Below are 24,450 nucleotides of genomic sequence, written 5' to 3' on the forward strand. Positions count from 1 at the left end.
GTGAAGCTTGAAAGCAAACTGGGGTTGCCAGCACGGAGAACAATTCTGCAAGGCTTCGGAGGAGGCAGGGTGATGGGGCTGCAGGACAGAGGAGGGTGCTCCCCTCCTGGCGGCTCTGCCGTAGCCCACCCCACGTGGCTGCCGCCCCGGGGCATCCTGCTCAAGGCCCTGTTTGGAGGAGACCTGAGCAGCACCTCACAGAGCGGATGGTGCCGACACCTGGTGTTGGAGGATTTACAGGATGGCATCTGTCAGGTCGCGTGACCAAAGTGTGACCATATGCCCTCAAACTTGTTCCCAGGAAACAATCCTTGAGCAGGGGGCTGGGTCACCAGCCAACTGGTCTACTCCAGGCATGGGATGTACTTTGTTCCACATGCAGGGTGGGAGATTAGGTTGACGTGAATGTCCCCAATAATTCTGCCCAGTGCATATGACTTCTTGGCTGGTGAAGAGGCCACTGGTTTACTAAGGCGGCTTCCCATGGGGCTTGAATTTTGCTTCACCAGGATGGACTTACCACCAGAAACTCAAGTCCACTGACCTCAAAGACGACTAAGAAGAGGCATTCAGTCAAGCGGCCTGGTGTTCTTAAAGCTTACCATGAATACATGAGATGCTAATGCATCTGCCTACACATTAACTTTTCCCTTATTTTGGCAAATTCTGAGCATGGGAAACCAACAAATGAGAGACCTGAACATGGAAACGATGGCTGAACACGTCCTTCTTTTCCCTACAGTAAAGAAAGAACACGTTGCTCCACTTCCAGTCTGCCCGGGGCACCTGGTCCTCTCCTGCCTTCCTGGCGTGGCGAGCCAGAGCGTAGGCAGTCACAGAGCACGGGCGAGCTTCCTAGGACCACAGCTGTCTTGGCTCTGCTCTGAGTGGGGTTGTCCGTCTGTCTGTCTCTGTTTCCTTCTCTCTGTCTCTTTCCCTTCCCTTATCTGTCTGTCTATCTGTCTATCCTTTATTTTGATCACCATTTCTATCTATAGTGTTTATCTCTATCATCTATCATCTGTCTATCATCCATGTCTGTCTCCCTACCTGCCATCTCCCATAGGTCCACAGATAGACACACTGTCCATGGACAGAAGCAGGAGGCCCCTACGACCGAGGGCTGTGACCAATGCGTTCACCTGGCACCGCATTGGCTGGGTCCCTACCTGTGATTGCACGTTGGCTCCAACCTGGGCCCCTTGGTAAGAGTCCCCATTGAGTGACTGCACGCTCATGAACAAATCTCCAGAGTTTGACATGTTAAAAGAACTGGAAGAACCTGGAAAGGAAAGAGTGAGGCACCTGAATCACAGGAAGGCAAAGGCTCGACCCGCGGCTGGCAGCCAGGAGGAAGGCGACGTGCAAAGCAACCCAACAGCAGCAGCACAACATCGACAGAGCCTGGTTAGTAGCATGGAAACCAGCAAGCAGTGGAAGTGTGCACGGCTGGTGTTACGTGCAGCCACGCTCGCTCCGGGCGGTCGGCGTGACTCGGCACCTGCGAGCTGAGAAAGGAAGCGTCCACTCCATCTTCCTCTAAGGCCTCGCTTTCATGCACCTCAAATCCTAGGGCTGGCCAGAGGACCACAAGAAAGAGAGTAGGGGCTGTTCCATGGCCCTTCTGCCACCTGACGGAGCATGTGAGCTACCGAGGGGATTCTAAACATGCTGTGCTCAGCCATCTTAGAGGAGCTGCGCTGGGAGGAGGGCTCAGAGGCAATATTACATGCCTCGGCTACCCTGGGATACGGTCTGATGACATTCCTGGTGCCCAGAAGGAGGGCAAAGGTCCTCGTAGGGTGGCCCACAGCCCAGGCAGGTGGGGGTCACAACATGTGAGAACAGTTGACCTTCCTTGACACCTGCCTGCCCGGGTGGAGGAGCACACAATAGGAAAACAGGCGGGACTCTCAGGCAGGCATGAAATACTGCCGATAAGCACCACCATCATTTTGAAAGAGGCCTGCAAAAGGGCAGATAACCATCTGTTTCACCTCCTAGAGATGGAGGCTTCGTCCAGAGTCGCCCTTTGGACCCCTCACGGGTGCTCCCCAGTCCTCTCACTCCACTGTGGCAAGCCCAGCCCACTCTCCAGCTACACACAAGGGCTTGCAGAAGCTGAATACTATTCTGAAGTCATCATGCGGCTCAGTGCATTAGGACAGAAAGCTCAACGTGCAAGGTCTGGTTAAAACATGGCGTTAGCCTGGAAGAGGAGACCCAGGGACCCAGGTCAGTGGCACGCGGTCGTCTCTAGCCCTGTTTCCTACAGGGCTCTCTTGCCCTCCTAGTCTGAGACAGCCATCATCAGGGTGGAGTCACCCAGCCATGCCCTGCCTCGGCTCTGAACTTGCCTTCTCCGCAGGCAGGGACTCGAGCTCTCCTGGAGAGATGTCCAGCTCACGGGAAGAGCGGCAACTAGGCAGAGCAGGAGGCTCCCTGGCAAGCGGCGCCTTCTGTGTGCTGCCCCTGCTGTACGCTCTGCTTCTCCACACCCTCAGAGTGCCATCATGTCGGCTCTCAAGGCAAGAGCCGCCGAGAGGAGCCAGACGGCTGGTAGGGTGGGGGAACTATCTCTGTTTTCTTCATTCTCTGGGCTTTTCACCCACATGCAACGAACTAGCTGACTATTTAACTACATAAACTGATCTTCCAACTAGCTATCATCCCAGCCCCGCTTTCCCAGGAAAGGGGAAACACTTTCTCCAGGTGTGGGGGCGCCCCAGCATCAGCAGAGGCCTGCGGCATCTCCCCTGCTCTGCGGCATGCCGCGTTTCACCTGCCATACGCTTCTCTCCTTAGCTCATCAAATGGATTAGCAATGTTGGGTCTGAGCAAAGGCCTTGGATCTGGCCAATATGTGGCGTACATCCTGTGGGGTCGCGATTTCTCCCTTTAACTTCCTTCCATTACTATTAAGCTGATATGAACAGACACTACCCATGATCTTAGCCAAAAGGCTGAACAGCGATCCTTCCCTGAGTGTGATCCAAATCCTTAAAGCTCTCCTCCCCATGAAGGGGATGAAGCAGATCCCGCTCTTCTGGGAAGATTTACAGTCCCCAGGCCTCCATTCATAATCACAGAGATGTAGCTTACATACTAAAGCTCACCGCGTACTTCTCACAGTACACACTTCCATTTAGATGTCATCGGAACCAAGAATCCAGATCAGAATGACCTCATGTCCCCAGTGGCGTCCTGTGTGAAGCCCAGGACTCGGGTTCGCCCCCTCAGACACCGCACAGTAAGCACACAGGCAGTACACCCAGTTGATGGCTTGTTGGAAGTGAGCCCCGCAAGGAGAGATGGGAGATGCCCCAGAGGGCGGCCCGGGTGCAGTGAGCATCGCATCCACGGAGCCAGAAAGGTGTGGACGTGCCGCTCACAAGACACACGCTATTCTGACACAGATGACTTAAAAATATATGTGCATAGATAAATCGTAAATACGGCCGGCCGCCTACTGTACACGGAGATAAATATGCGCATATAAATGGCTCATGTACAAATACATCTGTATCAGAGCGGTAATTGCAGGAACCGCCCTCAGTGCTCTTGCTGTGCTGGGTCAGCATTTCGCTGTCTCCGGAGCCATGTACAACACTCCGCGGCTTCTGTTTCTCTGATAAGTATCCAGAGGCAGGGATCGCGCCGCAGGAAGAGGCCAGCTGCCACTAACACCGCGATAAGGCGGGCAGAAGCCCACAGGACGTCTAAAACGGGAGCGGGAGCCACGTTCCCATCATCTAGCACTGGAGGTTAGAAGGAACATATCAAGGAGCAGAGGGCTCTGGGAAGCGCGGAATTCCTAGGCAGAAAGTGAGGGGCTCTTGGGAAGCACGGCGGAATTCCCAGAGAGCTGACGTGGATCGCACTGTGCGCCGAGATGGCTCGCGAGCCTTACCTGCAGGTCACTGTGACACCCTCTGCAGTGACGTGAGCCCATCGTTTCAAAGGTCCTGGGTTGGGCTTAGGCAGAGAGGGAAAGGCTCACTTAAACTGCCACAAAAATACTCGGGCACGTATAGACTTAGGTCTGCACGCGGCGAGACAAAGAAGTAACCAGTCACTTGTGTCTCTAGTGCCTGGGCTAACATCGCAATGTGGAAATGTGTTAGCATCAGTTCCCATACGACCCAAACTGTACTTTTATTCTAAAAAATCTGCAGGACACTTCAGTTTGTTTAGGAAGAAACAGGCAACAAGCAAACAAGCAACAACAACAAAACAACTGGCTTCATAATCCAAAAAACCCAAGAAGAAAAAAATGGGAGGAGGAGGGGGAGGAGGAGGGGGGGAGAGGGAGGAAGGGGAGGAGGGAGGAGGGGGAAGGAAGAGGGGGAGAAGGGGGAGGGGGAGGGGGAGGAGGGGGAGGAGGGGGGAGGAGGAGGGGGAGGAAGAGGGGGAGAAGGGGGAGGGGGAAGGGGAGGAGGGGGAGGAGGGGGGAGGGGGAGGGGGAGGAAGGGGAGGAGGGAGGAGGGGGAAGGAAGAGGGGGAGAAGGGGGAGGGGGAAGGGGAGGAGGGGGAGGAGGGGGGAGGGGGAGGGGGAGGAAGGGGAGGAGGGAGGAGGGGGAAGGAAGAGGGGGAGAAGGGGGAGGGGGAGGGGGAGGGGGAGGAGGAAGGGGAGGAGGGGGATAACACCTAAAGCTAGAGCAGGGTCTCTCACCCTTGGCACCACTGACATTTAAGGGTAGATAATTCTGTGTTGTGAGGAATATATGCGGTGTGGCATAGTTAGCTATATCCCTTGTCTCTACCCACTAACGACAGCAACATTCTTCCTCAAAATTTTAACAACTAATAATGCCTTCAGAGAGTAACAAATGTCCCCTGGGTGCAAAATTGCCCCTAGTCAAGAACCAGTGCCATAGAGTGAAATGGGCTTTCTTTTTCCTCTTAAGAAACTAAGAGTGTTCATAAAATACAGCTCATCATTTCTCACTGAGAAGTATGTAATACTCATGAAGCGGCTGCACAGCAATGATTGCCTGAGTTTTAGAGCTTACAAGCTGAGGTTTCAGGCAGGTGACATGAACAGCATGATTAGACTGGACTCCCATGCCATCAGGGGCCACTCTTACCAGGAGACACTCTCACCAGGTGCCCGCCTGGTGACCTCTCATTCTTGCTTCCAAGAAGGGACTCTACTTTTTCTGAGGTCTTAATTCATGCTTTTATGATCTCATCAAAAATAGAAAATTGAGAACGCACCATTCCAGGTCTCTCCAGAAGAATTATGGACCCAGAGTTTTGTGTTTGTTTGTTTTTGCAGTACTGGGGGTTAAAACCAGAGCCTGTGCATGCTAGGCAAGCATTCTACCACTGAGTTACCCCCAGACTAACCGACCCAGGGTTTCCTGATTGCTTCAGTTGGTCCCCATGTCTGTCTTTTATTTTTGTCACAGTTTCAATCCCTCCCCTTCTTCTATTCTTTCTCTTTGCTCTGTTCATGTGCCCAAGCCCAATGGTGTAAACTATAAAGTACACCAACTCTTCTAAATGCCTGCTCATTCTGCACAAGCCCTGAATGACTTGGTAAGTATGCGTGAAGAAAAGGAGACAAGGTGTATCTCAACAAATGGGAATACTTAGAAACACAGAAACGAGTATTCGCACCTAGAAAAGCTTCAAGGAAAACTAACTCCTGCTTCGAGGCTGAGGCTGAAAAACCTTAGGTTCCAGGACTCTAGCTTCCAACTCTACCAAAATATACTTTTGCATACTAACCGCTTATTTGGAACATTTCTCCTTTGAAATCATTACGGAGCCAGTCTACAACATAACGAACGCTCTAGGTAAAAGTCTGGACATTTATCACTTTGTGCAATGATTCGGGCTGAGGGAAGGACGAGAGGAAACAGGGAAAGCTCATGTGTAACTGTTCCAGTTACGGCACGTATCGCTCAAGTCCCACCACTGCGCGCGCGCAAGAGCGTTCTCCTCGGTCCCTGTTTTAGGATCAGTACTACAAACGAGGTCTTCCTATTACTGCCAGTGACTTAGGACGACCTGGAAGGCCTAGATCAATTCCATAACAACTTGCTCTGTGCGCAGAATAGTCACATGAAGTTTAAGCACCAGAAAAATTCCGTCCAAAGCTGTAATCACAGACGGACATTCCATAAGACCCAATGCGATTTTTAAACACAGAGTCGAGGGTTAAAATGCTTACTTTTCTCTTTTCAGGAGCTTTAGGAAAGGATAAATAGTTATGGGTTCAGTAATGAAGAGCGTCCACAGGGCCTTTCTAAGGACTAGTCATAAATCATGCTAAGCCATCTGCGATGCAGATAGATCAGGGGCCGGTGAAGAGTCACTGTGATATTAGTTTTGCATTGTGGCACCCTCTGCAGGAGTGTTGCGTGTGCTTTTGCTAATGTTGACAGAATCTACTTCCTTCAGGGCAAACGTCTGCTTCGCAGTGCAGCTCGTCTTGGGGTGTGCGTTCGAACACTAAATAACTGACCGGGTTGGGAAGAAAGGGATTGGTTAGTGAGCTGCTAGGCACGGTTTCTTGCCATCCACACCACAGCGTGGCAGGAGAAAACAAAAAGATTTCAAAAGGCAAATGCATGCCCGACGGTGCCCAGCCTGCAGGGGAAACTGATCTGAGTCCAGTTCTGCCCCTTCCCCAGCATGGCCTCAAGGCCGGGCCACCTTCACGCACAACTGTGCTTGGCCAAGGGTCATGCCAGCAGAGCCGGGGGCGGGACCCTGGGGGATGAGCTGTAGACGCGCATGGGTGGTCCGAGCGTGTGGTGCCTACCTGTGCCCAGGGCCAAGCCCCCCAGGCAGACCAGACGTACTTTAGTGGGTGGACAAGCCAAAGACATGTTTGCTTGGGCTTTGAGCCATCTGTGGTCTGCCACACTCGAATGTGCTACCGTCACTAGCTGCTGGTGACATCAGGTTCCTGAGATACCCATTCTCAGGCACAACTCATGCACCTGATCATGACAGGGAGGTGATCTTACACCAAGCTCATTTAGTAAGAGATTACCTCTGATTTCCTGTATCCCCCCCAAGCACCAGTGTGCTCTCTGAAGCATACTGATGGTAAAGTTGTATTTTATGCACTATTAACACTTGTTTTTTTAACTTGTGAAGTCAGAACTGATGACCCAAGATGCACCCCAAAATATCCCATTAGCCTAAATTCTGGAATTGGTGATATGACGTGTGTTCACTAATAACACCCGGAGCAGAGCTTACGGCTGACATTCTGTTATTAACACGAGAACCTGAGTAGTTTGGATTAGTGAACATTGGTTTTCTTTGTAGCTTACAGTGATATCAAACAATAAAGAATAACAACTACAGACAGCCTCTAGAAAGAACTGGAGGCCGGCTTTGCAGACCAGGATTTGCTGAGGAGGTGTCTGCCTGCAGGATGAGTTCCTGCTTTCGCTGCATGATTACAGGTGGCCAACATGCTACATGGCAGGGATAGCAAAATAGAGAAGGCAGGACTTTGCGTGGAAAAGACCCAATGACAGAACTTTAATTATTACGCCTATCTTATTTATTGCCCTTTCTGCATTTAATGGTGTCTTCAGGACCAAGCAATGCACCTCTGTGACAATGTCACAGACTATGCCCTGATGCAGGGAACCCGACTTGTGAACAGCACAACACACAGCTCTTTACACATGAAAGGAAAAACCACAGTGAGGTCGCCGCATGCAGGACAATTGGATACGGAAATCAACCAAACAAAACCCAAGTGTTTTCATATGTGAAAACTGGAAAAAAAAAAAACCTAAACAGTAAAAATAAAAAGTCCTGAAACCAAAGAGGGACTGTGGAGAAGGGGGAGGGCTCAGGGGAGAGCATAGGGTCCCAGGGAGAGCAGATCCCCCCAAAGCACAATGTATGCATGCCTGCAAATGTCACAGGGAAACACAGTAAAGTGTACAATTCAAATAATATCAAATAATTACTTTTAAAAGACACTTTGGAACAATTGGGGGAATTCATATCTCAAAGCTCTATCCGAAGCTCTGATAGTGCTATTTTGGTTATGTAGGCAAGTGCCTCATTCTTAGGTGACACTGCTGACACATCTGCGGCCAAGTATCATGATGTCTGCAACTTTCAGGCAGTGCTCAAAGGACGGGTATAAACATACAACGGAGATAAAGACAGAAAACAATGGACCAAAATGCTACCAACCGTGAAGTGCAGATAGGTCTACAGACACAAAGCACATCATACGTTTGACTTTTCTGTGGATTTAAAAGTTTACAAGTAGCGGGCGTGGTGGCGCACGCTTGTAATCCCAGCATTTGGGAGGCTGAGACCGGAGGATCGTGGTTTGTGGACAGCCTCAGCTACTTAGTGAGGCCTAGTTTCAAAACAAAGAATAAAAACTAGGGCTTGGGCTGTAGCTCGGATCGAATGCTCCTGGGTTCTATTCCCAGACCCACAAAAAAAAAAAAAAAAGTTTACAAGTTGCTGAGGCTAGCTACAAACCTGTGATCTTCCTACCTCAGCCTCCCAAGTACTGGGATTGCAGGTGAGCACCACTACACCTGGCTGGAAAATGTTTATTAATTATAGCAATGAAAAATACAATTCAAACACCCAATTGTGGGGGGAAATGAGTGAATAAACTATTAGGACCCCCTCATGGCACCCTTTTAAGTCCTAATAGCAATAATAGCTCATAGTTGTGGAGCACTTTTTGTGCAAAATATTTTTTCATGAGTCACCTCATTTAATTTTCAAAATTATGCCTCGAGATGGAGAAAATTTATAATTTCCAAGTATCTGGGTCTTGGAGGGGACACTGAGGGCAAGGGGGCTTTCTGGAAGCTGGGACTGTCTACAATATTATTTTTACATTTGCTGCTTACCCTGGATTTGAAATTAGCACCAGTAAACACTGGCTACTGTTAAATTCTTCATTTTAAACAAACAAAAATAAACCTAATGAATTAAAGGGAAATTCCCATGTAGAAAAAGCATGAAGAAGACGGTCCCCTCCGTCAGAGGGGCACTAACCGGCGGAGTTGGGCGTCGAGGGCGAGTTCGCCTGGCTCCCGTGGGCAGACACATTGGTGGCGGTGACGGCCGTTTTGGCGGCATAGATATTGGCTTCCTCTTGGAATTTGCCTATGTTCTTCTTGTACCGGATTCGCTTATTTCCAAACCAGTTTGATACCTAGGGCAGTCAACGGAAGATGAGAAAGTTAACATTTCATCCTCAGAACATCACAGAAGAAAAAGGAAGGGCTCACGGCAGGGAGGGAGGGTGGGCTAATCGGTGGCCATTCAGTCTCATCCTACTTTTAGGATTTTGCAGCAACAATAAAAAGATCTCAAGTAAGAGCTTCAAAAGGAGCCAGCAGACAGAAGGAGGCCCTGCTTGTCATCACTCGATGTGGGAACACTGCAATGATAAAGGAACTCCCCATCGAGGGTCTGCTCATGGGAACCGGGGCCTTAATCTAGAGCAAGCATTTTAAATTGTTGACCTCTTCACTTATGACAATAAAATAAACCTATCAGAGAAATGCCCGTCTCTTACCAGAGCTCAAGCCGACTGCACATTCAAAGCACACATTCCTTTAACCATCCACACAACCTCTGTCGAGTACGGGCGTTTTCATGCGTAGATTAGTTTCGATTCTTTTGAAGCTAAGGCACTCTAAGGGGACTCGCCTTCCTACCTGTGGTGTGCTGTGGTTCTTATACAATTACACAACTACGATTCTGGAAAGGGAGGGAGAACTGGCCACACACGCACTACGGCTTACATGTAATTCATGATCATCTTCCCCAACGTGGCAGATTAAGAGAGTTCCTGCAAAACTACACTTAACTTCTTAAATGTCTCCACAGAGTTGCCCAGGTGTTTCCTAGAGTGTCCCTGGCTGGCATGGCAGGCGCCGGCCAATGTACACAGTCAGGATTCTGGTTAATCATTTGGCAGTCGTAGACGAAGGGTCTAAAAGTGCGTTAGGCGCCAGGATGTGCAGCGGGCACGGCATGAAGCAGGCAGACACAGGAAGAGTGACAGGCTTCACGGGAGACGGAGTCATGTCTCAAACGTGTCAAGATGAAGGAGCCTGCGGGCAGTCCGGTGGGAACTGAGATAGGAGCCTGCTGTTCTGGGAGAAGTCCCACCCGATACTCAAGTGGAGCTAACCTTGTGCGTGTGGGGAACAGTGCAATGCAGTCGAGTATTCAACCTGGGGGGACAGTCCTCGCGGCTGCCCTGGACTCCCATCTGGGAGCCATGGGACTGGAGGGCCCGCCTTCCTTACAAGCTCCTGGGGCCTCCGACGCTACCTTTGGGGCCACACTCTGAGAAGGTCAGTGGAGAAGAAGGGATCTCCAGGGACCTAGGGAGAGCTTGGTCATGGATGCACACAGATGGACTGGGGCCTATGAGAATATTTTGGTTTTGGATTCTGGGAGGCAATTGATGGTTTTCAGTAGATTTCAAAAGAATCTGTGACTAAAGAGGTAAGGCGCACCAGCAAGGGCTTGTGGAGACGAGAATCACAGAAAGAAGGAAGACAGCTCCCAAGGAGGTGGAGGGAGTAGACCTCTGGGAGGCGTGAGTGGGAGACGCAGCGAGAAGAGCGGAGGAAACTGAGGAAGGAGAGCTTCGAGAAGGACAAGGTTAAAAAGGGGCTAAGCTCTCCTGCCTCGACTGAAGGCTCTTTCCAAAAGTGTCTGCTGCTGTGAAATCCCCAGAGCTTGCTGAGGAGCCCCGGAAATCCTGCCACTGAGAAGGCCTTCGAGAAGTTCTGTACTCTGACTGGGCCCACTTCCGCTTAGCCAAACTCAGGCTGATGGGATGAGCCTCCCCCGGGAGGGACGGAAGCCCGATCCATCCCAAGGCTGGACAGCCGCTCGGTTTACTCCAAAGAGCATCTATTTCATTTGAGATGCTAAGTTTCTCTCTGGAGACATCTTTCCCACTATTTTCTCCCTGCCCTGCTTTGTGCAAAAACACCAGCACATTTACTTTCCTTGCACATGACATCACCCCGAAGAAAACTGTAAAGACTTCAGAACTACTGCTACTGTTCTCAGTAAGAGACCAGGGCTGCTGGAAAAGGTCTGAATGGATTCAGTAAGGGGAACACACACACACACACACACACACACACACACACACACACACACACACTTTCCTGCTTTCTATTAATGCTAAGGACTCCAGGTCTATAAGTTTCATGGAATGCCTCTGTCCACATCGACAGGCACCTGTCTTGGTCACTGCACCTGGGGAGGCACGTGGTGCCATTCCATGACCTGTTCCATGTCACCACAGGGACACAGTACACGATCCGTGCGCAGTCAGTAACAGAGCCCGCGCACCGAGGGGAGGCAGCTCAGTCCCTTTCACTTAGCGGGCTGGACAATGACCAGTCCTCTTTCTTCCCTAACTCTTCAAGTTCACAGGTTGGGTAGAAAACAATGGGCCAAGGAGCTACGCAGTGGCGTGAGGTGTGCCAACAGCTCTCCAGGCGCCCTGCAGGTCCTCGGGGGAGCCCCAGCCCCGCTCACTCGCCCGCCCTGTCCACCTCTCCGTCTCCTGCCACCTCTTTTGGCTGCCAGGCACTTCCTGGAAGCTCTTACCGGCCTGGAGGCTTCTCCCTGTCTCCAGCTTAGCTGGTGGCCGCACGAGGCGACACTGTTCGGTAAAGCAGACCCGGCCTGCGCGGCCGCCCACCTGGGAGACGGTGATGCCGCACTTCTTGGCTAGCTCCTCTTTGGCCTCCTCACTGGGGTAAGGGTTGCTGAGATGCGAGTAGAAATACTCATTCAGGATTTCCGTTGCTTGCTTGTTGAAATTCCGTCTTTTCCGCCTTCATCAAGGGAAAGAAAAGGTAAGAACAATGGAGAGGTTCACACCAATGGACATACAGAGGGGACAATGGGCCTACTTTCTGAGGGACATGCTTTTGAGCAGGTGAATTAGAGGGTAGAAGGGTCTGAGTGCCCAGGCCTCGAGAGCCGTGGCCAGTGTCCCCAGCACTGGGGTGAGAAACAGTGGCGCTCACTCGTCAGTGCTGGGGGTGGGAAGGCTCGGGATTGGGGCCGTCTCCTCAGGCAGCTAAATGCCTGCTGGGTGATGTGGCCCTTCCTGAGCTTTGGGGTAGCAGGAGAGGCAAAGCACCCTGGGAAAGTGCCCAGCGGGCCTGCCGGCTCTGGCTCCGCCCAGGTGGCCTTCCTGCCTCAGGCCAGCTGCTCAGTGCACACAGGTGGACGAGGGGACGTGGCCACGGGTGAGGAGCTGCTTTCAATCCCGCTCTGCTACTGTGGCACCCGGGCAGTGGCACCCAGGTCTCGGCACCTTGTCCCTCTATACACGCACAGACTCCTCTGCAGCTATGCGTTATAAGTAAGCTGTCCTCTTCATTCTATGCCTATCTAAATGCAGGCAACATTTTAAAAAGGATTCTGGGGAGGCAGGCAAGGAGCAGACTGAAATCATCACCCTGACTCCTGCAGTCTGAGAAGCAGAGAAGTGGTGCTTCTCCAGGAACACCACTTGCTAAACTGTAAGACGGAGGCCCACAAGGTCGCCAGAAGAAAGAAGACCACGTGTGTGTGTGTGTGTGTGTGTGTGTGTGTGTGTGTGTGTGTGTGTTTTACTGGGGATGGAACCCAGAGGCTTTCTACCTCCAGGCCACACTCCAGGACCTATTTTTATATTTGGAAACAGGATCTCACTAAGTTGCTGAGAGCCTCACTAAGTAGCTGAACCCGGCTTCAAACCTGTGCGATCCTCCTGTCTCAGCCTCCCAAGTACTGGGATTACAGTGCACCATAGGCCCAGCTCAAGAAGACCACATTTTGAATAACAGTACTTTTCTGCCTTTTTTTCAAGTGCAAACTGGACTGATTGGAAGTGAATGGACCATAGCTGGGCGTACTGATACACCCTTGTAATCCCAGCATCTGGGAGTTTGAGAAAGGAAGATCATGGTTTGCGGACAGCCTCAACTACTTAGTGAGGCTCTTTGCAACTCAGTGAGACCCTGTTTCAAAATAAAGAATAAAAAATAGGACTGGGGGTATAGCTCAGAGGTAGAATGCCCCTGGGTTCAATCCAGTACCAAAAAAAGAAAGTGACTGGACCGATGAAACCTCTTTATAGCTTCCACACAGCCCAGCCTGGGCAGAGGGAGCTGCTTGGACTTCCAGCTCGGCACCTGGCAGCCCTCCCGGAAGCAACGGCCCCCGAAACCAGCTCCAGCAGCACCCCGCCTTTCTGTTCTTACCAGAGCTTTTCCTTAAGGAAAAGATTTCCAGAGCCTCCCTGGTCCTGCCAGGATATAGAATTTCCCAATTTAGCCCACAGGAAGCACGGATGGCCTTGCTAGATAGGAAATTCAGCTAATATTGTGTTTTCTGGGTCCCTCTTGGATTAATTAGCACAATGAAGTGCCTGATTTTGCCGGATGAACACCATCTGTCCACAGGTATTAGCCACATCTGTCCAGAATATGCCAAGCCCAAGTCACTCTCCCAAATCACGCTGAGTTTCTGGGTCACCCAGCATCAGAAATTGGACAGATTGGATTAAAAACCCCAAGTAAAGAGTAGGCATGTGTTAAAAACTCTTGCATGTGGGGAATTTGGGGAAGATGGCCAAGGGGTGGACATGCGCGCGGCCCCAGGCTTGTCTTCGGGTAACCTCTGGCTGCGGGTTTTCGGCATAAAGACCGTCGTCTTGGGTGTGGGGAGCTGGACCCCAAAGACTCCCTAATTGGGAGCGCCTCTGCTCCTTCACCCCATGTTTGCGTAGCATCACAGTTGTGGTTTTTGGGACTCTTCCAACTGAGCTCAGAGGAGGCCTCTCTGGAAGGAGCTGGTGCACAGGGACGGCGTGGACAGCTGTTCTCGCGCTCTCCGCATCCTGATGAGCGGTCTTCCCTAGGTGGCCGTGTTTGATGGACTTGCTTATCACCCCTTCAGGAGCTGTCTCCATGCAGGGCCTGGGAGGGCCCAGGATTGGGCCTTTCAGGGTTTCAGGAAGTGTCATGAGAAGGACCGGTGTCTGCTGGAGCTAGCGCACACCCAGTCTCCTAACTTCCACTCCGAGTGCTACCAACTTGGGGAGCTAAGCTTTGTGTTTCAAACCAGACAGACATGCTGGCAATCCAGCTCCCTGGTTCTTTTGTGTGTGTGGTACTGGAGATTTAGCCCAGAGACTTCTAAGCTCCATCTCTAGCTCTATTTTATTTGGAAACAGGCTTGCTAAGATGCTGAGGCTGGCCACAAACCTGCAATTTTTCTGTCTCAGCCTCTCGAGTACCGAGATTACAAGTATGCGCCAGCACACCCGGCTCACCCTGGTACTTAGCGTAAGAAGTGTGGGTGTTGATTGAATATTACTGGATAAAAAGGATTTTTATAAAAGACTCGTAATGGTGAGAAGTGTAGGCATGGAGAACAGGTGCTGCTAGCCCCCACGCATGTTTCCTGCCCATACCTCTCCTCCCGCCAAGGCCCAGGCAGCTTCAGACTCTTAGCTCCCAAATTGAGTTTCACCGGCCACCCACACAGCCACGTCCTCTGCGACCCTCGCTGTCTAATGGTGCCACCGCAACACCGACTTGTCACCATGCATTCACCTGAATGTCTGAGTACCTGGCACGTGTCTGACCCCAGAAGTGGCAATCGCCCCAGGCGAGCCAGGCCAGGTCTGTCCTTTTAAGCCTGTTTTCTTTTGCCACAACCTGCTGTCGTCACCACTTTGATGTCGGTTCTGGGAAGCAGAGTCTGTGGTGTGGCTGCTGGCTGCACTGGCCCTTGTGCTCTCTGGAATGGGGCTGTTCCAAGGCTGAGCCGTGCAGCAGGGTGGCTGTTGGACGCAGGTGGCCACTGTGCAGCTGGGGAATTCGTCTTTAAAATGTTTTCATAATTTTTTTTTTTTTTTTTTTTTTTGGTGGTACTGGGGATGGAACCCTTCTACCTCTGGGCTATACTCCCAGACCTATATATACATATTTATTTGGAAACAGGGTCTCTTAAGCCAGCAAGGCTGGTTTTGAACCTGTGTGATCCTCCTGTCTCTGCCACCCAAGTGCGGGGATTACAAGCGTGTGCCACCACGCCCAGCCGTAATTTGGTATTTTAATCAGTTGGAACCTAGAATCAATTGGCCATCTTCTGGACAGTGCAAGTGTGGACTGCTGCTTTCCAAAGCAGGCCCAAACTGTGCTCTGGAGAGGCGCAGCTGTGGATGGGCACTGGAGCAGGGCCTGGCTAGGAGTGCTGTTTCAGTGTGCTCATCAGATCCTGAGGGGGTCTCCCTGTGAGGATAGCTGGCTCTGGATGCCTGAGTGAAATGCAGATGGCGACCCCCAGGCAGGCCCTGTTGCCCTGATGGAGGAGCCTGGCTTCGGCATGGTTCTGTAGAGAGAATCTTCCAGCTCAGCCACTGTCAGGAGGATGGCTAGAGCAGTTCCCAAGCCACGGAGCTTCCCGTGCCCGACAGCTGTGAAGTAGATACTGATGTGTATAATAATAGGCAACGCGGTAACTGTTATTATTACGGCTGAATTATGGCCTGAACACTGCCAGACAGGACGCTAGGTTTGCTTTTCATCTGATCTCCTCATTACTGCTTAGAGAGTTGCCCCGACTTCACAGACACAAAAACCGTGTCTTGGGGAGAACAAGCCACTTATCCAGGGTCGCACGGTCACCAGGTCATTATAGTTAGAATGGAATCCCAGGCAACTGAGAACTCGTGCCCATCCTTCCCTTGACAGCGCCCAGTCCCGCAGCCCCATGGGGTGGGCTGAGTCTTTGCTGGCGAGGTCCAGGTTTTCCAGCGGGTCACCCTATCCCCTGGGCCTCGTTCCCCCAGACCTCCATGCCATGACCTGTTCTGCCAGCCAAACCCTGTGCTGCTGCAGGGACCGAAGACCTGGTGGCTCTCAGGTTCCCCGACGCGACACCTTCTGATGCCCGGGCATGGCTTTCCTACAGCGTGTCCCCGCACAAACAGCAAATTCCTTCCTGACAGGAGCCAGGTCTCTCTCCTGCGTGGGGCCCTCGTGTCTAGCGGGCGAGCATCGCGAAGCTATCACACTGTCCCCTCGGCTCCTGCTGGTCCCTCTGTGTGCAAGCACCCCGCTCCTCCAAGGTCCCTGCCCTCTCCCCCAGGTGGCGGCGAGGGTACAAGCACTGAGGGTGTCACCTGCAGGCGATGCTTACCACAGGAGCGTCTGTTGTCCCTGGGGTTTGGAGCTCTGTGGAGGGTGGACCCAAGTTTCCCTAGGTTTTGCCGTCTGGTATTCAATGGTTGATATAGCATGTGACTGATATTAGAGCCCAGGGAGATGAAAGAGCAGGCCTGCGTGGGGGTGTGGGCACGGCTGCACCTCCCCGGTGCCTGTCCTGCCTCTCACCCCCCTGCCTTGGTCTCATCTCATGCCATCTTCTGTATCAGGACCACGCACAGAGGTGGACTTCTCAGTCACCTGTTTTTGCTATAGTGCTATTTCTAACAAAATGCTACAGACAATTGTTAAAACGTGTACTTGGGCTGGGTGTGGTGGCGCACCCTTGTAAGCCCAGTGCTTGGGATGCTGAGACAGGAGGATCACACAGGTTCGAAGCCAGCCTCAGCTACTTAGTGAGGCTCTCAGCAACTTAGTGAGACCCTGTTTCCAAATAAAGTATAAAATAGGTCTGGGAGTATAGCCTGGAGGTAGAAAAGCCCCTGGGTTCCACTCCAGTACAAGAACAACAAACTTGTAACTGCACATTACTTATAGGGCTAGTAAGTTCCCTCCATTTCTTTTCTTTCTTTTTTTTTGCAGTGCTAGGGATTGAATCCAGGGTCCTTCTTACCTCTGAGCTACACCTCTAACCCTATTTATTATTCTTTACTTTGAAACAGGGTTTCACTAAGTTGCAGAGGGCCTAAGTAGCTGAGGCTGGCTGTGAACCTGTGATCCTCCTGTCTCAGCCTCCCAAGTCTTGGGATTACAAGTGTATGCCACCATGTCTGGCTTCCCCATGGAAGAAAAACATTTGTAGTTCTAAGTTTATATGTTGGAAGGCACACTGGCATGCGATTTCTGAATGGCTGGGTGGGTGGAGTTTTGAAGTAGAGCTTTCCCAGGTACAGTTACGTCCAAACCAGGAGAGCGGCGGGGCCTGGACTGGCCAGACGCACAGCTGGAAGGGTAGAGGGCAGAATGCCGAGGAGCCTCTGTGCAAGCCTGGGACTCTGAGATGGGGACCAGCTGACTCTGAGTAAACAGAAAAGCGAGCTTCAGTTAAAGCCTTAGAATGGAGAGTTTTCCCCTCTGGCCTTCTAGGAGAAAACCAAGAGCCAAGTTATGGACTGCCTATGGAGAGGGAGGCGTCCATGCAGCGGGCTCAGTGCCACAAGTGCAAGGAACCCAGTCCTGCCAGCGATCAGAGGGAGCCTGGAAGAAGATCTGGAGCCTAGGGGGAGCCAGGGCCCAGCAGATGCCTTGGTCACAGCTTTGTGAGGCCGAAGCCTTGGGCCCAGCTGGCCGCGCCCAGCCCCTGGACCAACAGAAACCTAGAGCTAATAAGCCTGGGCTGTTTCAAGCTGTTAAATGTGGAGTAATCTGCCACGCAGCATAGAGAGCTAATATAAGGCGTGCTCCACAGCAAAGTAGGAACACTGGATTCTGCACACCTATTAGATTACAAAGACTAATCCCATTATGAACTCATGTCCTCTTTGTCCTGTGCTTGTCTTCCATGAAATCTTTTGCTGATGAGGCCCTGCCCATCAGTCCCCGGTTGAGCGTGGTGCGTGGAGGTGGGTGGTGAGATCCGTGTCTTCCTCAGTAAGGTCTGCGGAGCTCTCCGTTATGGTCATGGTTCTGTGATGCCAGAGGAAAGGATGTGGACTCCCCAGCCAGGAAGTCTGTACTCGCTGACGCTTTAGCGGGGAGGCTCTCTGCTCAGCCCTGGGCTGGCTCTTGGTGGCGTTTCACCAATAATGGAAATATCCACACAATAAAATCATAGTAACCATGATAATTGGCCAGTTATCTCAATTTCAAGAAAGGGACCCTGTCTCAAATAGATTGTCCTTCTGGTGCCAAGGGGTCCGAGCTTGGCTGAGGCCGGCGGAGCCCACAGGAACTGCGTACAAAGCTCGCTCAGCTTCCCGTCTCTCGGAGTCTGACCTTCGGCTGGGCACCGCAGAGTTATTTCAGAAGAAACTCAGTGAGACAATGACTTTGCTCTGCCCTTCTCTCCGATTTCTTTCTTGAAAAGAACCCAGTCTGGACCCAACTTCTGTTTTTTTTCAGTGTCTGCCAACATAAATACCAACCCTAGCATTTTAACTAGGGAGTTACCATGGGGATGTTAGCAGCCTGGGCAGCCCGGCTGCGGCACAGAGGAAGGGCCTGGCTGAGTCCCTGGTCACTGCACAACTGCGTGGGACGCCCCGCAGCAGCGGAGCCAGCTGGGGCGCCGGGGGTGAGGGACCCACAGGGGGTCCACTCCCTCCACCCGCTGCTGGGAAGGCCGGCTCCTTTCCCTTCCTCGTGACGTCCCCCATCGAATCCCGTGGGCCCGAGTCCACCCTGCCAGCTGGCCTGCTCATTTCCCATTCCAGGCCCCACATAGCATAGAAAGGACCTGAAGAAGACGCGGGGGAGTTGTAAGGAGATCCACGCACGGACAGCAGGAGAGCTAATGCATGGTTTCAGGGATGGAATAACCAAGGGCAGCGGTGAATCTCTGTCTGATCAAAAGGGATAGAACTATAGACCACGAGACGGTATACTGACCGTGGCACAGCTAACACTCCACGATAAAAAACACAGACTGGGGTAACACACAGGAATGGAAATAACGCCGGGTGCCATCTGTGTTCCTGAGAGACGGCTAACTGGAGATGCACTCTAGCCGCAGAGCGTACTCCCGCGCTGAGACATACATGCTAGGCCAGTTACCAAGCATGCCGGAGTAGAAGCCAGCCGTGGTGGCCACCTTACAAACCAGCTAAGACACAGGGAGTCGAGGGGCCTGGGGCAGGTCTAGTGGTCGGCAGGACAGGAGAGCCAAAAACTGATCCCTTGGTCTTTGTTCTTGGTCCCCTTGCTTTTCTAAAGGGCCCTCCCCTCCTGTCCATGCTTTCGTCAACAGGATCCCTTAAACTCCCAAGTCAGGCCATGTGCGGCGGTGCCAGCAGGAAACACCCACCTGGCCAGGCCCACGTCACCCGCCTCTCCCCTCTGTGTCCAGGGGACCCCTCCCCACTCATGTTTGAGTCCACTCATGAACATCTGTTGAGATGGTCGAGACAAACTGAGCATACCGCCTGCTGCAGAGTGTGGGAAAGACCCCGGCTTCCAAGTACGTGGGGCCGGCCGTCCTGGGGAAGCACATCAGGCCCGCAGGCCGTGAGCTGAGTCTGGCCCCTGGTTACAGAATGCACCAGGGAGGGAGGAACTCGGCGTGGTGGGAAAGCAATGCCGCCGCCCCCTCCCCGCAGCTGTTGTGGGGACAAAATCATCCCCCCACCATGTACTCCCAGGGCACTGCATCAAACCAAAGGTCTACCCTGTCCTGCAGACTGTCTTAGGAGACCCCAGAGTTGTGCCAGGTTTCCACGTGGCTCAGCGTTCGATGTGGTGGAACTAGTGTCTGTAGAGACGACCAGCAAATGGACCCCAACCCCCGATCGGGGACTCCAGAGCACAACCACCCCTCACACTCACCGCGCGTCCAGAAACCGGGAGCGCAGGATCATGACGGCCTCGCAGGTGCTCTGCTTCAGCTGCATCTGGATGGAGCTGAACTTGCGGTGGATGATGCTGACCATGCGCTCGATCTCCTTCGGGGAGATGGGCCTGGTCCGGCTCTGCTCCCGCAGCAGGTTCATCACGTGGGTGGTGAACTCATTGCAGGCCTGTGAGGGCAGAGGACAAACACGGGGTCCTGGGGATCCAAGGCCTGCGTGCACACACAGAGGCTCGGCACGCCCCAGGTCCACGAGGCGAGGCCGCGAGCGTGCCCCAGAGACTAGTGCAAATAAAGAAAATTCGGAGAGCACGTGGCATTTTGTCAAATCAGGTGGCGAGGATAAATGACTGCCTGGGAATTTCTTTTATCCCTTGTGGCTCACGTTTGGGCAATACTTTAAGTTTTTTTTTTAAGGAAAAAGTAAAGCCCTACTCACTTTTTCTAGTCTCCCCCCATGACTTTGCTCTGTGACAGAGGAGACTGTAAATACTCATGTAAAACACGCACTACCCTTCGCCCTGCGTCAACAGCAAAGAGAAGTGGCCACACTCTTCCTGAGCTTTCTGCTTCCCGTTATCTATTATATGTAGAGTTTCCACATATTCAATTAGGGGATATGCATACAGCCAAAGTGTTTCAGTGCAATCGTGGAAATAAAAGCTTTCCTAACTCTTCCAGGAGATTTCTTATTCACCTATTTCCAGTTTTAAGAAGGCGGCCTGTGCCGGCCTTCTGAGGATCCAGTAGGCTTTAACACCAAGGACGTTATAAAATAACCTCACAGCACAGCTAAGTGCATCCAGCACGACCGTCCCTGCAGGGACGGGAATGAGCTCTCAGGCTGTGGAACGCCATGCCATCAGCTCTGCACGCGAGGCTGGACATGAAATCCTTATTTTACATTTGGGAAAAAGTGCCCCAGAGAGGTGAAGGGACTTTGAAAGGCACACCTCAAGCAAAAAGAGCCAGGAGCAGGGTGCGACGGCCGTACCACAGCCGGGGCTTCAGAGCCCAGCTCTCCCTCTGAACCCACAGCTCTCTCTTTAGCTCTTATTCCTTAGCACCTGGAGTCTCTAGGATCTTCTGTAGCTGAAGACCCAGCCGCACTATTCACGGATGGCCTCACATGAAGCTGCGCCGCTCTCTCAGGTGAGTGATGTAGAAGTGTGAGGGCGCTTGGAGCAGGCAGGGTGCCCGCTCGACTGGCAGCGTGGTGTGGCCGTGGTTCTGCAGCATGGAGTGCCTCATTCCTGCCAACGGTGCGGTGACCACGGCAGCGATAATCACCGACTGCTGGGGGCCAAAGGCAGACAGGCAGACACAACCCTGTGCCGGGAGCTGTGCTGCAGGGAGGCCCCTCCTTGGACCACGCCTCCGAGTGTATGTGGCACAGCCTGCAGCTGTGCGGGGCCTTCTCACTCACCCGGGAGTGGAGGTAGCCTCTTGACTCTACTGCCCACGTGCGGGCCCTGTCTTTCACGCGTGGTGGCCTTGGAGGGTCAGGCAGGCCGTTTCCCTCTTGGTCAAAGCGAAGGCGGCGGCAAATACCTCCTTTCTGCCTAGACCTATGGTGTCCTTGGTGTCCTGTTCTCCACTCAGCCAAGTGCTACAGAAACCCAAGGTGTGTGCCACGAACGTACTCCCTATGCAACCCCAGCCCTGGTGCTGAGCAGCAGAGAGCGCGAGGAACAGGCCCAAGAGCGAGCTGGCCGAAGCACCGTGCTGCAGGACAGGCCTCCCGCCATCTTCTGGGGGACACAGCCCCATCCCAGCCGTGGCGGGGTCTAGGGAGGAGGCCAGGCGGGAGGCCCACAGCTTTCAGCTGGGAAGCTGATTGCTCAGCTAGTGGTAATGGGCTTCATTAGGGTGAATGCAAGTGCTCACGCTCCCTGACCCCTGCCATTCAGTAGGGGCCTCTGCAGGCCCACAGTGGAGTGGTCCTGCTGCTGCGGAGCAGGAGCCGAGCAGCTGCTCCACGGCTGTCGGGACACAGCGGAGCGAAGGGTCCAGATCCACTTTGGACGAACAGAACACAGTGGTCCAGAGTCCTCTGGCACCTGGACGGCCCACAGCTTGCCTGGCTCACCACAGCCTGGGCCCTCAAATGGCTGCTCCCCTTGGGCCAGGAGCTCAGGTGTCCACAGCAAGGCCAGGCTCTCAGGTAGGAGCATGCCTAATGGACTCCGCGCAGGCAGGGGGTTCTGCTGGGAACTCAGGAGCAGAGATGCGTTCCAGAGCTTAAGCCGTTCCCACAGAGCCTGCAAGGGCTTCTAAGAGGAGACTGCCCAGGGCCAGCTCCAGGGTGTCCGGAGGGCAAACTGAAGAGAGGCCTCTTAGGAACCCTGCAGGCCAGGGCTTGTCTCCGGCCTCTGCTCCGCCATTGTCTTCCTCTCCTCTCTCGGTGGGCTGTGGCTGCCAGCCTCATCAACGAAAGGGACCCTAGAGCTTCTCAGCTGTGCCCTGAGTGAGCCCTGCTCATCCGGTGTTAAGAGACTTGGCCCATCAATGCCCAACGGCAGTATTTATAAAAGCCGAAGAGCCCTGCAGAGTTTCATGGGGCTGTTTTTTTTTAATAAATAGACTTGGAATAAAATTCAGGTCCCTGACCTATTAGAATGTGCTAGGTCTTAAAACTTTAGCTACCAACATGCTCTGGTGAAAACATACTTTGCCAATTCCACTCAATGAATATACATTTTTTCCTTTCTTTCTAATGAAAGCATCATTATTTAATACTTTCAGAGACAAACAGTGGCTACTTCAGCTGGGGATTTTGGAGGGCCATTGCTGCCACTAGCCAGCCCTGTGCCAGCGGGCAAGCCCAGGGGCATGACTGGGGGCCACTGACCACTTAGCCATCGACATCGCCCATTCTGTCCTTCCCGGGTGCAGCTGGGCTCTGTTCTGGGCTGGGATAAAGGTCAGAAGCTGGGACCCAGGGCACATTCGACCCCTGGACATGTGACCTCAGCTACGGCTGACCCCCCTTGATCTCTTTCTCACCCAGGCTACATCAAAGGTCACCACAGTGCCTGCCCGGGTGCCCACCCACGAACCGCCTTCAGCTACAGGTGTGACCCGCTGGCCGCAGGGCTCTGTCGGGAGTGCTGGCTGAAAGGCCCACTGCGGTCACGGTCTCGCTCATTTGGATAAGGATGGAGGAGTGAGAATTTTCAGGCAAGACAGTGGCCAGTTCTTCTATGCCGCTGCCCTGAGCTGAGGACAAAGCCAGTCTCCACCTTCCTGCCTGACTTGAATTGCTTTCTTTTTTTTGTGTGTGGGAGACCCTCTGAGCTTTCCTCCTGCCCGCCTTACTTGACGAGAGTTAGCCCGGATGACGGGTCCAGGGAAGCGGCTAACTGGCGGCCAGGCGCCTTGGTGAATGGAGAGTAAGAATCCACGAGCCCAGCAAGGGCCTTCACGGGCAGCGTCCCCACGTGTCTCTAGCACCACCCTGCTCTGTGAGGGCAGCCTCTCAGCCGTGCCGGGGCACTTGGCGGCTGGCAGGAAGGTGGGTGGTGACTCTTGGCTCCCACCCAGCTGCTACGGCTGCTCCCCAGGCCTCCTGACGCCGTGGCTGAGGCTGGATGGCCTCCAGCTCGGCTCCTGGCTCATGGCAATTTTTCCTACATAAAATGGGGAACCTCACAGAACTTGATTTCAAAAGTAGGCAGGAGTGCAATTGTCCAACTTTCTTGGCTTTAAATTTTAAAATGCCCATTTCTGTTTTAAAATTTAAATTCTCTATTAGGCCTGCATTTGCCTTCTCCCCAGACCGCCATCAGTGGATGGTGGTGGGCTTCTACCTTTTCTCTCTTTTTCTTTTCCAATTTATAAAATTAGTCAGGAAAAGAAGACCTAATAATTCGATGAAAAGAAATTAGGAGTTCAGTGCAATGCTGCATCCAAAGAGCAGACTGAAAACGCGCTGCTGTCTGATGGTTGGCAGGAGGCACTGCCCGGGTAGGGTGGCACTGCTCGGGGCGACCAGAGGGGGCAGCACTGATGCGAGAAGCCCTGCAGTGGGGCGGGCCAGGCTTCCCAAAGGCCAGGATACTTTACATGTATATACCATTTTGTAAGTTAAAGTCTTTTATGGTTTTATGGTCTCTTTTTGGTGGTAGTGGTACTGGCACTGAACCCAGAGGCATTCCAGCTTTGAGCTACATCCTCAGCTCCCCTTTTTATCTGTTATTTTAAAACAGGGTCTTGCTAGGTTTCAGAGGGCCTTGCTAAATTGCTGAGACTGGTCTCAAATCTACAATCCTTCTGTCTCAGTCTCCCAAGTACTGGGGTTACAGGTGCACACTTTCACACCCAGGCCTTTTGTTATTCTTTTATTTTTATTGTTGGGAGTACTGGGGATGAACCCAGAGGCATTCTACCTCTAAGCTCTAATCCTAGCCCTTTCTATTTTTTAACTTTGAGGCAGGGTCTTGCTGAGTTGCTGGGGCTGGCCTGGAAGCTGCGATCCTCCTGTCTCAGCCTCCCAAGTCTAAGGACAGCCGTGCATCTCCATGCCCAGCTGAAGCCTTTCTTACTCTTCCACCATGTCTATGGTTCTTCATGTCCTGGATGGCAAACCCGCTGCCCTTGGTCCTCTGCCTCTGGTCCTGGTAGAGAGTGAGGTGGGCTCAGGTGTGAGAGCAGAGTGTGGGCTGGCCTCGGGTGTGCCTGGCTCAGCGCCTCCCGAGGCTCCGCTGACACACAGGGAGGTGTGGG

The 24,450-nt window shown here is 52.7% G+C and overlaps 1 protein-coding gene across 5 annotated transcripts in view; it reads right to left on the reverse strand.

The window, feature by feature from the left end:
* The window catches only part of PBX1 (PBX homeobox 1), a gene marked incomplete at both ends in the record, with an annotated part of 242,854 nt that overhangs the window by 23,995 nt on the left and 194,409 nt on the right, over window positions 1-24,450 (reverse strand). The window contains 4 exons of one of the 5 annotated variants that reach the window (XM_080698394.1): window positions 1,170-1,282; window positions 9,010-9,169; window positions 11,696-11,831; window positions 19,704-19,894. In XM_080698394.1, the coding sequence (XP_080554520.1) occupies window positions 1,170-1,282; window positions 9,010-9,169; window positions 11,696-11,831; window positions 19,704-19,894 (600 nt within the window). Of the gene's footprint in view, window positions 1-1,169; window positions 1,283-9,005; window positions 9,170-11,647; window positions 11,832-19,703; window positions 19,895-24,450 lie in introns of all 5 variants that reach the window. The other 4 variants (XM_080698395.1, XM_080698393.1, XM_080698396.1 and 1 more) reach the window with 4 other exon arrangements.

Source organism: Muscardinus avellanarius (assembly GCF_963383645.1).
Source record: "Muscardinus avellanarius genome assembly, chromosome: 7".
Taxonomy (NCBI): domain Eukaryota; kingdom Metazoa; phylum Chordata; class Mammalia; order Rodentia; family Gliridae; genus Muscardinus; species Muscardinus avellanarius.